The 16,396-nt window shown below is 43.0% G+C and overlaps 1 protein-coding gene across 2 annotated transcripts in view; it reads right to left on the reverse strand.

Moving 5' to 3' along the window:
- Window positions 1-16,396, reverse strand: part of fcsk (fucose kinase) — a 99,504-nt gene that overhangs the window by 75,769 nt on the left and 7,339 nt on the right. For both annotated transcript variants that reach the window (XR_488790.2, XM_007905831.2), the window contains exon 3: window positions 933-1,084. Coding sequence is in view for 1 of the 2 variants with exons in the window: in XM_007905831.2 (XP_007904022.1) it covers window positions 933-1,084 (152 nt within the window). In the remaining variant the exon portion in view is untranslated. The remainder of the gene's footprint in view (window positions 1-932; window positions 1,085-16,396) is intronic.

The following is a 16,396-nucleotide window of genomic DNA, read 5'->3' on the forward strand; positions in this document are numbered from 1 at the left end:
TATTTGTTATTTCATAGTTGTGTTTGTTGACATTTATCGTATCATTTAAGATTTAATGCCAAGTGTTGTGGATTTCATCGAAACTACAGTAAAATTCTGTTGAGTTTACTTAACCGTGCTTTCTCGAGCTTTCTGTATAAATTAAAGGAGGAGAGAATACATAAACAGGTTGACCCTACATCCTGGTCTGTTTAGAATAAAAGACTGAGGACGGAAGCTTCCCAATTCACTTTAATTTAAATAGCAATTGGTAGTATCTGTTGACATGGAAGAAACCATTAGTCAAGTTACATCTAGTTATAGGGACTTGCATTCATCGGTAAAGTGGGTGAGATGCAGTAGCACAGAAGAGTCCCACAAACAGTCGTAGGTTGAAGTGACCAACTTATTATTGTTTTTTTGTACCTCTTGTGGTAGGGCTATTCAAGTTGGTGGAAGCGCTCAGAGCTTCACACACACTCATTTTCTTTCCTGGTGCCATGTAAAAAGCAATGAATGTGTTCAGGAGAGGAAGTGAGGGAGCGAACTGCAAGAATTGAAGTGAATTGAATTTGCTGGGGCCAATTAATTGAGTTACAGATGCAGAACAATGTGGTGAACTAACTACCCGCTACTGACATGCCTTGGAAATAGAAAAAAAATCTATTTCCTGTTGAAGCAGTTGGAGACCTAATGTGACCTTCGACTCGTTCAGAAAGTACAAGATACAAACGGCTACAGTGCTAACTAAATTATCCTGTTACTACAGTACTGCACTATAGCAATAGGAGATAGTGAGAAAGTTACAGAGACTCAGGGAGAGAGATACACACACAGATGTTAGAGAGAAAGATAGAGAGTTGTACAGAAATGGAGAGAAAGAAATAGTTTGAGGTGAAAGATAAAGAAAGTGAGAGTATTCAAACGAGTAGAATTGAGGTGTTTGACAGTACCGTGTAGCCTGCCCTTGCACTGAGGTGTTCCGCTGCAACCAGCAGTGCGTTCAGTGTGGCACCTCCACTCCCAACTTGAGCTTTAGGGTCTTCGACAGTAAGCAGGACCACACCAGGAGAGATGAATCCCTTCTGCTGCCGGATTTCGAGTTCTGGAAGGGGAAGTGGATGAAAATCAAGTCAGGATTTATTGGACCACCTTTTCCCCTGCCCCAGCGTGAGATCACAATCAGATGCCATTTCCTCCCAATGGGAAAGGCTCTATATAAATCTAAATCATTGCTGTTGTAACAAATTAATGTCAGCAGTCAGAATCATATTCCTAATCACATAGAACATTTCATTGAGCATCCAAGCACACACACACATACAAACACAATCTGCTGCTCCCACTGCAGAAACAATGCACTCTTAGTACTTGGAGAGGTCCTTGGGTTTGGGGGAAGGGGGGAGAGGGGGCAAGAAAGAGAAAAGGAGGGAGAGAGAGTGCAATATCTGTGGAATTTGAGGTCTACTGTTGAAATTCAGCCAACATTCACGGCCTTGCTCCCTCCTACCTCTCTGACCTACTATCCCCCAACTTACCTGCCCGTACCCTCCGTTCCTCTGGCTCCGGTCTGCTCCACATCCCCCGCCCCAACCGCCCTACCATCGGTGGCCTTCAGCCTCTCAGCCCCGAGGCTCTGGAACTCCATCCCCCAGTGCCTTCGCCGCCTCCTCCCTTTCCTCCTTCAAGACCGGTCTCAAGACCTTTCTCTTCAACCGTACCTTCAGCTCCCCTCTCGACCCTCTACCCCCTCCTCGCTCCCTCCCTTCCCTCCCCTCACCCTGACCATTTCCCCCCTCCTCGCTCCCTCCCTCCCCTCACCCTGACCATTTCCCCCCTCCTCGCTCCCTCCCTCCCCTCACCCTGACCATTTCCCCTCTGCCCGGGTCCTGACCCAACTGTACAGCGCCTTGGGACGTCCTCCCGACGTGAAAGGCGCTCTATAAATGGAATCTTGTTGTTGTTGTACCAATAATGGTGGGACATTGAAAAGAATGTTAGTCAAACTAAACTTCTAAACTCTCTCTACAACTTTGGTTTACGTCATTACTTTACAGTAATATACTGACAGGCCAACAACATGGCTTTGGTGCTGGAATGCAGTTAAGATCTGTATCTTTTCTATAAATGGTTGTGAGCCATTTTGAGATCTTGTCCGTGGTTCACAGAGCACAGGCCTCCACTAATTGTCTCCTCATCTGACTGCTTGATTGAGAGTCAGTGAATAACAATAATAATAGTAAAAATCATAGTGAAAGCACTTTGTAAAAGCCATATTTGCCTGGGGATTAAACCCGGAGCTGAAAGCCCTGTTACATCTCCAACATATGCTCAAGAGACATAAACGCTTAACATTCCAATTAAAGACCATGGAACAGAATACAGAGTGTACCTTACAAAACACAAAATACTGCAGATGCTGGAAATCTGAAACAAAAACAGAGAGCTGGGAAAACTCAGCAGGTCAGGCAGGCAGCATCAAAAGAGAAAGGAAAGTGAGTCAATGTTTCAGGACCATTCTGAGGAAGGGTTGTGGACCCGAAACGTTGACTCATTTTCCTTTCTGCTTAGATGCTGCCTGACCTGCTGAGTTTTCCCAGCGCTATCTGTTTTTGTTACAGATTGTACCCTGCTGTGTAACATTGTCATCCTGCCACTAGCTCAGTGGTTAGAGCACTCGCTTTGCAAGCGAGAGACCTGAGTTCAATCCTCGGCAGGTCAGCGCGAAACCTTGGGCAAGTTTCCTTACTCCACACAGAGCCTAATAATAATCCCTCCAAAACCAAAAACAATAATAAATTGGTCATTTTCAATCCGTGACTGTTTGTGGGACATTGCTGTGCGCAATTGGCTGCCGCGTTCGCCCACAAATATACAGTCAATTCATTTTACAGTATATTCTGTGAAGCGCTTTGAGACGTCAAGAAGACGTGAAAAGCCCTATATCAAATGCAAGGATTATTATTATTTATTATAATTTATTACAACATTTCCCCGTTTCATGTAATAAACACTATGTTTATGAAGCGTGCTGATTACATCCTGTGCAGATCATCATTGGGGTTTATTTTTTATAATATCATTGACTCGTAAAATCCAAATTAGATTTCTGAAAACTCTAGAAAAGGGGCAGTTGTCCGCTTTGTGCTCCCCAGCCTGGCCAGAAAGCCCCCTCCCTTCGCTCCACAATGCAAGGCTGCACGAGTTTAAACTCACTGTACTCAATGCTCAAGATACAAAGGGGTCGAGGCCACAGGTTGGTCTGTCCTTCCCTACACTGGAATATTATCTGTATGGCTGTGCCAAGCGTTTTTCAACATTGAAACCAAATTGGGTTTGATCAGGAAACGTCTGCATGGTTTACTCCCCGATTCTTTATTTAAATCTCCCTGTGGGGTCATTATTAAAGTATAGGCCTTATAATGTCTGAAAAATGGTTCCATCAAACCTCAAACCTGATCCTTCCCCCTTCCTGCTCAATGGGTGGACACCATTTGATACACAATAACATTACACAGGATTACAAGGACATCTAGTTTTGGCAGCAGCTGAGACGAGTGCACACATCAGACCTGGGGGGGGGGGGGGGGTCTTATTGTTCTGTGTCAGTCTCTCCCATACCAGGCAGTGCTTCTGCACAAAGAACTTTCAACACTCAGAGGACATCAGAGCACACACCCTCCTATAATAGCTTCCTTTTATCCTCTCCTGAAGGGACTGACTGAAGTCGGGGCGACACTCCATAGGAGTAAACCAGCCACTCCCTAAAGCCAACGTGCAGTTTGCAGCCTGGCTCAGAGGTAGTGCTCTCGCCTCCAATTCAGAAGGTTGTGGGTTCAAGCTCCACGTCAGCACTTGGAATCACATAATCTAAGATGACACTCCAATGTAGTGCTGGGGTTGTGTGGCATTGTCGGAAGGCCGTCCTTCACTTAAGATGTTAAACCAAAGTCTGCCTGTTCAGGTAGATGTTAAAGACCCCATGGCACTACTGGAAAAGAGAAAGGAGTTTCTCTCTCCCGGTTTCCTGGCCAAAAATCCCCCAAATAAAATTAGTCACTCAATGAATAATGAGTTGTTGGGATCTGGAATGCATTGCCTGAAAGGATGGTGGAAGCCGATTCGATAACAACTTTCAAGAGAGAAGTAGATCGTAGATATTTGGGGATGACAAGTTTGCAGGGCTATGTGGACAGAGCGGGGGATGGGATTAATTTGGACAGCTCTTTCAAAGAGCTGGTACAGATATGATGGGGTGGCTGTTTGTGGGCCATTGCTGTGCGCAAACTGGCTGCCTCGTTTCACCCACAAAATACAGTCAATCCACTTTACAGTAAATCCTGTGAAGCGCTTTGAGACGTCTCCATATCAAAGGCAAGGTTAATTATTATTATTAATAATAACTTCCACACAGAGCTTTTCCCTATCTTACACCATATTGACATTTCAGCCTGTGAACACATTTTACTTCTTTTTCATGTTACCCATTCAACCCATCTTAGTCAAAAATAACAATGCACCCAGGTGTCGTCAACATGCAGTAAGAACAGACTTTTCCTGTTCAATTTTCCATCAGCTGTATTTGGCAGCAACAAGCAAGAAAGTTATATTTCACAACCGTCAGCAAACTACGATTCGCAAACAGCTCATTGGGACACCCAGGATGTGTTCATTATGTGATGCCACAGATTGCTATTTAACAACAGCATGCAAGCTTCAATCCCTCTGACTCGCCCTTCTTCAACAATCTATAAATCTCACCTTAAAACCTACCTCTTCTATCACAGCTAGGTTCACCTGCCCCTCCCCCTTCTGCCTTGCTTGACTTCAAAATCCTACAGCGCTCCAAGACGCTATCCTGTGTGAAAGGCGCTTATTTAAATGCACGTTTAAGCACCTTTCAATCAGGAGGACATCCGAAGGCCCTGGACAGTCAAGGATGTACACCCGAACTGATGCAAGGGATCAGGAAGGGTGGAGGGCAAAGTGGGTGAGGGTAGGAGGGTGGACTGAAGGTGCAGTCGAAGAAGAGGGTGTGGAGATGGGCCTTGAAGGAGGCAAGAACCCTGGATTCGTTAAAGAAACAGCTTGATGTTGTAACAGAAGACGGTAGGGTAGGTATTCTTTTACAATCAGATCAAAATGGCTTCACCCAAATATATCTTTTGGAATACAGGCTCGAAGTGATGAAAACTGAGCTATCGTTGTATCAGGCAGTATCCGCGCTAATGAAGACAACGCTGGAAAGAAAAGACAAAAGTGAACGCTAAAATTCTGAAACAGAAGCGTTCTGGTGAAGATGACATCAATGGGTTTCTCTTTCAGATGCTGTGCGTTTCCAGCACCTTTTGCTTTTATTAAGTTTGCGTTCCATTATTTATATCAACCATGACGTGTTGTGTTGGAAAAGTTGGGTCATTCACCATGGCTGAATGCTGAATGTTGTCCTGTAAAAGCTTAACAGCTTCCAGCATGATGTATTATCAGGGCAAGTGCTCACATCAAACCCTGTTTACCAACGAATAAAGCAATCAATAAACCTGAGAGAGCAATCACAGGCCACCAAGGAAGAGGTCACGGCTTGCGCAACTTCCATTACTAGCAGNTTTTTTTGTTAAGAGCAGTGATTACAGCTGGTCCTCAACTGTATTTCCTCTCTGCCACTGTGAAACCAAGACTGTTTTCAGTTCTCTTTGCAAACTGAGGTGGTGATTGAATAATAATATATTGTTGCCCCTTCATAAGGGAAACTGAACAAAGCAGCTAAACTGTGACCTATAATAATAATATAATTCTTGCATTTGATACAGCGCCTTATCACATCTTTGAGACATCTCAAAGCGCTTCACAGAATATATTGTAAAGTGGAGTGACTCTGTATTTTATGGCAGATTGTGCACAGCAGCGTCCCACAAACTTAGTGACCAAATTATTATTTCTTTTTGGAGGGAATATTACCCCCACAAAGTAATCCGACAATCGACCAACAACCAACAATTGCTTATCCAATTCCGGAAAGTAATTAGGCACAGATTTGCGAGTGCCAAGGCTTGGGAACCTCAAAGTGTGCGTTGTGGTTCTATTACTAGAGTTTAACCAGCGAAAACCGATTAGTTAGCAATTGTGAGCATTGTCTGGCAAGCTTCCTGTTGTTTCTCCAACTCGGAGCACCCTACTTGTTAGGACTTTGGCTTGCATGGTTATTAACGCAAATTGAATGGAAAGAATAACATTACTTACATTCGATATCATGCCTTATCATAACGATGAGATCTCAAAGCGCTTCACAAGATTTTACTGTGAGGTGTAGTGACTGTGTACTTTTTAACAAAATGTGCCAGTCAAGTTTTTCATACAGCAAAATCCCACAAGCAGCCATGGAGTGATTGACCAATTTGATTTAGAGCTTGTTTGCCGGAACACTGGGAGAGAGAAACTCCCTTCTCTTTTCAAATAACGCAGTGGGCTCTTTAACGTCCTCCTGAACAGGCAGACGAGACGTCAGTTTAACATCTTATCCGAAGAACGCCACCTCCAACAATGCAATACTGCATTGGAGAGTCACCCAATAATAATAATCCTTGCATTTGATATAGCGCTTTTCACGTCTTCTCGACGTCTCAAAACGCTTCACAGAATAGACTGTAAAGTGAATTGACTGTATATTTGTGGGCGAAACCCGGCAGTCAATTGCGCATAGCAGCGTCCCCACAAACAGTCGTGGATTGAAAATGACCAATTTATTTTTGTTTTGTTTTGGAGAGATTATTATTAGGCTCTGTGTGGAGTAAGGAAGCTTATCCAAGGTATCACCCTGCCTGGAATTGAACCCAGGTCTCTCGCTTGCAAGGCGAGCGCTCTAACCAGTGAGCTGCAGGACTCCACAGGAATCAAAGTAAAGCCAATTATTTTCAATCTTTAAATGTGTTGGCGATTTGTTGACCAGGATATCAGAAGGAAATCCCTTTTAAAATTTTGCCAGGTGACCTTTAACAGACAGACATACACGGCTAATTATGTTATCTGAAAGATGGCACCTTTGACAATGCAACACTCCTCCAATAATGCTCCGGAGTGTTAGCCTAGACTGATCTTGAACTGGATTTCTGACCCACCAGTGGGAGCACCATTAATTGAGACATACTGATACCCACGGAATCAGAAAGTACAATTTCTACAGAACACCAAGTTACTCACTGCATTGTCAAAGGTGGGTAATTGGCTGCCGAGTTTCGCCCACAAAGCACACAGTCACTACACATTACAGTATATTCTGTGAAGCGCTTTGAGACGTTTTGAAGGTATGATAAGGAGCTACATCAATTGCAAAGATTATTATTATTATAATAAATTCAGCAACAAAACAGAGGTAGGACCAGGTTCTGTGCCATTGCAGTGGGAATGCATCACGTGGAGGCCAGCCACTTGCCCACGAGAAATCTGGGGATAGATCTTTTTGGGTGAGCTGGCAACAGCACAGGCACAATAGGTCAAATTCCCTCCTTTTGGTCTGTAATCTTGTGTTCTATAATTCCTGGGCCACATCTTGCAAACAGACACAGGTCCAGAGGCAGAGAGTCTGGAGTAGAAGGGGAAATGACTTACAAAAAGGTGAAACGACTTACAAAAAGGGGAAACTTATTTTCATTTAAAAAAAACGACCTCATGTTCATTCCATCAAGTGCATAAGTTAAATTTGACTTCTTATTAAACATTACTGATGGTAAAACTCGCTAGTTCATTACATGATTATATTTATGACCAACCAATCTTCAAAGCTAATTTGTGCACAGCAAACAGTCATCAAGTGACTGACCAATTTTATCTGGAGTAACATTAGTCAATGGCACTGGGAGAACCTCTTACACCAGATTTTGTGACCCTATCACCCTGGCTCTACTGTTCCCCATCCCTTAAGAGGATAGAGTTCAAAATCCTCATCTTCGCTTTCAAAGCCCTCAATGGCCTTGCTTCTTCCTACCTCTGTGACTTACAAACTCCAATATCAACCTGTCTGCTCCCTCCGTTCACAGGCTCTGGTCCACCCATCCTGCCCTGCCTCAACATCAGCAGTCAGGTCTAACCTCTCTGCCCCCAACCTTTGGAACTCCATCTCCTTTGCCTTGCTTTCTCCCTTGCTTCCTTCAAGGTCCATCTCAAGACCTTTCTCTTCGATCTTTGGTCTTCCTCCTACTCTCCACCCCTCCGGATTCGCAACCTCCAGCTTGGGACCAGATCCCTGACTGTCCAGCACCTTGGGACATCCTCCTGATATGAAAGGAGCTATACAAATGTAATTTGTTGCTGTTGTTGCTCTACCTCTGAACCGTACATGGTATCTAGCTGCAAAATAAGTTATTTGAACCATTTTCATTTCCATTTAATATTAAAATCACAAGTTATTTCAAAACAACTAACCAAATGGCTCAAAAATATGAGTTGAAGATGTTGGGCTGATGTTTCCCTAAGCAGATGACCCAGCTGGCGTACTACCAAAAAACAAGCTGAGCAGCAAGATGAAAATAAAATAAAAGTTGATTCACTCTACAGGACAGGCAATCACACTTCTAACCCACAAGCCTTTATATTTTAGGCTGTCTCTTTACTTATCATTCTGTGCTTGAGTGGATTTCCCCAGGGCTCAACTAATGCTCACTGATGTCAAACTTTCACTGATGTACTGAGAAGAAACTTAAACATTTGAAAAAAATATTTAATGTGTTTGACTAACATTGTTCATGAAAATCCATCAGAGTTGAAGCTGGCCTATTGATTGAAATACAGACACATTCTCATTTGAATGATTTGGTTGTGAGAACCACCTACTGTATGGTGCAGTTTATAAATAGGCTTAGAAGGATGAGATCAAATGGCCGAAGGGTCTTTTTCATTCCAAAGCTCTTGTAATAAGTGTAGAGGCTTCTTCAATGGGCAATTCACTGTACTACTGAGCTCTACAGATCTGAAAGTTCCCAGTCTCTATCCTAGTCTGAGCAGCAACAGTGAGCCAAGTCAGGGAGAGAAAATTCAGCTAGAGTTCATGCTCCTGATAATTACCAAAAAACAGAATTCAGACGAGAACAGCATTGGGTTCGGCTCCCACCGTCAATTTTTAAGTGACTAACTGGAACGTTAACTGCTGGTCATTGTCTGTGTGAGTACAGTCATGTCAACAATTGGAACTGAATAATCCTAGCAGCACGTGGGTACTGCTGAAAGCAAATGAATGGCCACATTTCTTCAGAGAGTGTTAAATAGACCAACATGAGGACATTTGCAGAAACATGACACTGAGGTTGAAGTCAAATAGATAAATTCCAGTCACTTATAACAAGATTTGGCATTCTCTCGAGGTCAGAAAATATGGGCTAAATGAACCGAACAGTTTTAATACACAACAACTAGTCACAGTAATAAGCCTTGACTTATCAGGACTTCACTAGCCTCTAAGCACTCTGCATAAAACATCATCTGTGTTTTTACGAGTTGAATGTAGATTAATAGCTTTAGGCCATATTCATACACTAGGTTTTGGATTACTTCAAGTGCAAGCAGCAGAGCATCTGGGCTCCAACAAGACAGTCACAGATTTCAAGTTGTTAGGGCAACTGTATGATAGAGGTAACGTTCAGCAGATCTGGCAGGTGTCCTGTCAGGTTTTGTTTGGGACATCCAATGGTTCTGGGTATCTACAACACAGCTTTGAACAACTGTGGGTTTGAATGGCAAAAGGGGAGAAGCAGAAATCCTTACCAGCAGAGGAACACTAAATGTGATCTGCCCATCACAAAAAAAGCTATTCAGCTGTTAGGAAGATGGTGAATTGATTAAGTTCAGAACTTAGGGAACAGCCATAAGGAAAGATTAGCCACCTTAGGACTTAACCCCCCCACCACCACATAGAAACAGGAGTAGGCCATTCAGTCCCTCATTCTATAAGATCATGGCCGATCTGTAGCTCAACTCCAATTTCCCACCCTCGCCCCATATCCCTTGATACCCTGACCTAGCAAATATATATACACTTCATATATATTTCTATCTGGAAAAAAACCTGCGGGGGAACTTGAGAGGTGCACCACATTATGAATGTTCATAGAAAATCTGGATACAGTCACATTTTCAGGCTATGCAGAAACCTTGTCATGGATAATAATAATCTAATAAGACAAATTTATAGAAAAAATATCAGATTTGTTTTAAGTAAAAGGCTTCTAAGCACAGGAGAGGCCATTAGGTCCACGCATTGCTTGAGGTTATACTGTAGTGTTGGCTGCCATTCCTTTATTTCTTTTCATTTGTTAGTACCTTCCTAGCCCTGGGCCTGTAAGATTATCCTTTAAATTTAGAATTCTCGGGTTAGCTCCTGAGTGTACGTTACATTGCAAGTAGTTCTCCTGCCTCTTCCATCATGTCCCAAACTTCCTCCAAGTTGCGGTGTGAACCCCACAATCTCAGGTAGCATGCTGGCACATTGCAGATGCTCAATGGTTGCCTCCCCGTGGCCCTTCTTGCATCAATGGGTGGACACCATCTGTCCCATGGTCCTCTGCCAGGGCAACAAGATGTAAATTTTCCTGCAGCTACTCTGCGCAGAGAGACACATTCTACATTTCACCCATGTCCTCTGTTGCGCCAGGGGATTGCCACTCGCTGGCACCAAGAACCTTGTCCACGCTGTTTGCTCCAAGGCTCACATTGAAAGTCCGAAAGAGTCCCACTGCGAAACTGCTAAATACTGCCATCATTCTCTGCCTTTATTCCATGAGAACTGAAGTTTTATGAAGGGTGCAACTCTTTCCCATCTGAAAACCTTGTAGTGTTTACGTGGTTACTTTAGTACTCACAAATACAGAGGTTAAACTTCCCAATGTGTTTATTTTCTTTAAATCTAGGCTACCCATCAGAAGACCATCATAGTTACTGATTATAATGAGTCTTTCGCATTATAAACTCGAGTGAGTATCTGTCTGGGATAAAAGAGCTATTGTGACCTTCTGACTCAATTACTCACATCAGCAAAAAAAAGGATAAAAATTTATTTTCTTCACCAATTATCTAATGTGGGAAATGAATGTGCCCTCACATTAATTTGGTAAATCATATGCCTGCTTGCATTCAAGGCCAGCAATGGAAAAATCACAACTAAATATGAATGCATTACAAACGAGCCAAAATAGCTTGTTTTCTGTAGAGAAAATAAAATCAGTTGTGGAGTGCAGACCAGCGGAGCACATGGTGATGTGGCTGTGATTCAGTGCCACATCATGTGGTGCCCCTTCTGTGATGAGCCGCCCAGACTAATTGTTATTTTCAATATTATCCATCTTTAAATCACACCTTAAAAACTACCTCTTCGAGTACGGTCACACACTCTCTCCCTTAATAGGCGTCAAACCCTGTCACCGTGCAGCGATCTGAGATGCTATCCTATGTGAAAAGTGTGCGGATGAAGAAGGCTCAGTGTGGAATACCCACCCTGTTGTCTTCCCATTACAGCAACAAACTCTAATATATTCTGATGAATTCAATAGCCCTACAGTAACGAGCTTGTCTACTCCTCATTCATCCTTCAAATAGCATTATCAATTTGTCATTAATAATGACAGTTATAGTAGCCACTGGCCATTTTGACTCAATTTGCACTCATTCATTAAGCATAAATGTAAACCACTCAACCATATGTGCATTGTTCTTTGAACCAAACTACACAGTGTACTCCACACAGTTCTGGTGATGGCCTTGTGGATAAAGGCACTGAGCCACACAAACCAGAATATGCCTTCTGATTTAATTTCTGGTTTGTGCTGAGTCAGCTGATCTCAACTGGGACACACTACAGCTGGTTCAATTGGCCTCCATGCCTCTGAGCTCAGGCAGGCAAGAAAATAACAATTAGTCTGGGTTCCTATCAAAAAATATTCTTTTGTATTTTATGAGGTGATTTGAATTCACTGAAATGTTCGTCTTGTAAGACATAACTAGACATTAGTTATTTTATGCAACGGATTAAGTGAAAAGCGAGTCCTTTGATATTAACCCAAATCACTCCATGACTGTTTGTGGGACCCTGCTGTGCACAATTGACTTTCGCGTTTCACCCACAAAATAGATAGTCACTATACCTTACAGTCTATTCTGTGAAGAGCTTTGAGACGTCTCGAAGACTGTATCAAATGCAAACATTATTATCTATACTAATAAAACGACAAAGTTTGTCTGTGTGTCAGCCACAATCTCAATCACCAATTGAAGTAGAGACATGATTGCTAACTCATAGGAAAGACATTGCATTTTGGAGTGTCTTAGGCATATTGTGTTTCGAGGATCTCCTATCATTGATGAGTTATGACCTAAACAAGCTCATACATGCATGGCAGTTTTGCGTTTTGTGCTGCAGTTATATCTGGTGGCTGCACCGACTCCCAGTGACTCTGTGGCATGGTGCATCACAGAGCACATACATATGCACGCAAGCTGCGCACGCTCAAATGAAGCCAAGCGGTGGGAACAAGATCTAGATGCCTAAGTGAACATCAAGCCTTTCAAGTACAAATACAGCAGAATCTCACTAATCCGGCTACTCAAGTGATTGGGCAAAAGTGACCGACTTAGTGAGGTGACCTGATTACTAAAACAGGCTGGGTAATTCAGGTCACTGATGTAATGTTAAGGGCATTAGTAATGGTCCAGGGTGATCAACATTCAACAACAGTACTTTGCAATTTCATTAAGTAAAGCTGCCATGTATTCGGCCTACCTTTTGAGAATGCACCAACTTGTTTTCTGGCAATGCCATAGATCACAGCTAACTGTCTACGACTCTTGCCCTCACTGTTTTGATTAAATCCACTCTCTCAAGTCAGAACAACTCCCTCCGTGGTGGCATGTTTACAACACTTACCAAGAATTGGCCTCGGGAGTTCAGGTTAGGCTGCGGGCGCCAGGGAAAGTCAATTCCACTTCCACGATCCCAACACTCCCTGCGGTGCGCATACGCGACCGGAGCCCACTCTGTCCACAGTAGCAGCATCGAGGAAACAGCACGAGAAGCCCAAGGCCTAATACACTGTGTACAGGTTAGTGGCGGTGGGTGGGGGGGTATTGAAGTGGAGAAGGGCGCTGTAGGGGCCGCACACAATGACCATTGTCCTGAATAGTGAAGTGCCCGGTTCCCTAAAGCAGACAGACAGCCTATCTTTTAACACTGACAATGAAAAAGTGAAAATGTGCCCGCAATTGTGAGGAGGGTGGATTACTGAGGTGACCGCAAACCGGGTTTATACTGCAAAAATGCCAGACAAAAGAAGGCTGATTAAATGAAACTGAAGAACAAAGAATAGGACGGCTGCATCGAGGACCTGCCGGATCACACAGTAAACCCCTTCGGTTAGCGTAGCTTTGAAAGAACTTCTATCGTTCATGAGCTATGACCCAAACAAACTCATGACAACGTTGCTTAAGTGTTTATGGCATGTTAAATGGTTTGTGAGTGGTCTCACTGAAATCTACATACTATATTGAATCCTTTGGGTGCAAGCGTAGTTGCAACGGGTACAAGTTATTATTATTATAAAAGCATATAAATGCCCAGAGTATTGCTTGCATGTTAAGAAACAAATTCTAAATTTTCCGATAGGATACTCAGAGCCAACCTTGTTCAGTGGCTAATGGCTAACTGAACTTTCAACATCTTCATACAAAAGATAGAGCAGGTGATGCCAGAGCCAGAGAGAACATTCTATAGCCAGGATCAGCAGTGTTTAAAGCTTGGCCTTGGATAATTCCATGAAGTTATTTGGTTGGAATGCGGGAGAATTCAGAGAATGTGGAGGTGGAGCTTTAGTGTTACTGACAGGAATATTGAGGCCAATCTTATGCACTGAGCGAGAGGACCCGGTTTTGATTGCTGGACGAAATGTTAGGCAAGTTCCTTACTCCACACACACCTCTGTTTACCTAGGAACCCGGTTGTTAGTCGATTGGTGGATCGCTTTTCCGGGGGTAATAATAGCCCAATTCGCGTCACAAAGCCTATGTATTATTTTGGGTGTGTGTGGGGGGGGGGGAGGGGAGTCAGCCAGGTGTCTGAAACACGTGGAAACCCATCATTATGCTTAAGAGTATCCAAATCAAACTGAGAATTCCATGCATCCTGCCTGAATATGGATATTCCAGAGATAGATTATTGGCATGGAATGAGCATTCTCTCCCTGGAGGGATGCATCCTGCTTATCTAATTCCGGAAAGTATTAGGCGCAGGTTGGCAAGAGCCAAGGCTTGGAGACCCCAGAGTGTGTGTTTGTGTACTGCTGGAATCTAACCAGCTAAACCACGTAGCTTGCCATTGATAGCAATGAACAGGGAGCATTCAGACACCTTAGTGCACAGGAATTTCAAAGCACTTTAGCCTCAGGATATGCCAGAAATAGGCCACTTTACTCCTGCAATTAATCACAGCAAGATCTTATTAAATAAGGATATTTTCCACATGGTCACACTGACAACACCATGGCAAGAAACCTAATTTCCATGGAAACTCATTGACTGTGTTGGCCTCTTAAATGAAGGCATCTGGTTACAAATAACTTCTATCTCCCAAATTCATTATGCTTCATTTCCAATCTGCGAGGCATAGTGCTGATCAGAAATCTATTTCATAAAGTAAACACAGAGAAATTCCATAAATAGATCTCACTGGTATGGCTATCTGAAATGTCTGAATGTATAAATACCCAGACCCATATAAATGGGATCAAGGTTTTGATAGGGTCGACATAGGGAAGATGTTACCAGTTGTGGGGGTGTCCAAAACCAGGGCCATCAATATCAAAAAGTCACAAATAGATCAAATAGGGAAGTTAGAAGAAGTTTCTTTACACAGAGAGTGGTGGGAATGTGGAACATGCTACCACAAGGAGTTGTTGAGGCAAATAGCATAGATGTATTTAAGGGAAAGCTGGAGAGGTACATGAGGGAGAAAGGAATAGAGTTGAAGGCTTAGTTGAGGAAGGGCAGGAGGAGGCTCACGTGGAGCATAAAGACCGGCACAGACCAGTTGGGCCGAATGGCCTGTTTCTGTGCTGTATATTCTAATGTATTCCAATATAAATTGTGGAGTCCTGTAGCTCAGTGGTTAGAGCACTCGCCTTGCGAGTGAGAGTCCTGTGTTCAATTCCCGGCAGGGCGAAACGTTGGGCGAGTTTCCTTACTCCACACGCCTCTGTTTATCTACCAGTAAGTCAGAATCAGGTTGTTAGTCGATTGGCGAATTGCTTTTCTGGGGATAATAATCCATTCAAAAATAATAATATGGTCACTCAATCCACAACTCTTTGTGGGGACACTGCTGTATGCAACTGGCTGCCATGTTTCGCCCACAAATTCACTTTACAGTATATTTTGTGAAGTGCTTTGGGACATCTCAAAGACATCATAAGGCGCTATATCAAATGCAAGGATTATTTATAAATAGCCCTCCCCCAAGAAGCAGTCACAGTCGCACTTGGTTATTAATCCAAAACCAAGTAATGTTTTGTAATTGATAAGTGATTGCCATTGGGAGGACAATATGTAATGTTTTTCCACACAATGTTTTCCAATCTACATTGAGAAAAAAAATTCCCAGAGATAATCTCAACCTCCGCGTTCATTCTTTTCCTTAGCCACAATCCCATTCTGAACAAGAGGAAGACAACATTACAGTCAAGTCTGAATCTGTCCTTGTCTGACATCTTAGTTAGTTGTTAGTCGATTGGCGGATCGCTTTTCCAGGGGTAATAAATATACGGTCAATTTACTTTACAGCATATTCTGTGAAGCGCTTTGAGATGTCTAGAAGACGCGAAAACCACTATATCAAATGCAAGGATTATTATTATTATTATCATCTGTCTTCACAAAAGCAGAAGGTACAGCCAGATTTGTTAAAGGCAAATCATGCTAACAAACCTGATAAGAGTTTTTTGATGAAGTAACGGAGAGTAGATGAAGATAGTGCAGTCAGTATTGGGACCACTGCTGTTTGCATCTATATAAATGACCTGCACTTGGGTATTAGAGAGTACAGTTTCCAAGTTTGCAGATGATACTATAATAATAATAATAATCCTTGCATTTGATACAGCGCTTTTCACGTCGGGAGGACGTCCCAAAGCGCTTCACAGAACACACTGTAAAGTGAATTGACTGTATATTTGTGGGCGAACGCGGCAGCCAATTGCGCACAGCAATGTCCCACAAACAGTCGTAGATTGAAAATGACCAATTTATTATTGTTTTGGGTTTTGGAGGGATTATTATTAGGCTCTGTGTGGAGTAAGGAAACTTGCCCAAGGTTTCGCCCTCTGCCTGGAATTGAACTCAGGTCTCTCGCTTGCAAAGCGAGTGCTCTAACCACTGAGCTACAGGACTCCAC

Source organism: Callorhinchus milii, unplaced genomic scaffold (genome assembly GCF_018977255.1).
Source record: "Callorhinchus milii isolate IMCB2004 unplaced genomic scaffold, IMCB_Cmil_1.0 Scaffold14, whole genome shotgun sequence".
NCBI lineage: Eukaryota > Metazoa > Chordata > Chondrichthyes > Chimaeriformes > Callorhinchidae > Callorhinchus > Callorhinchus milii.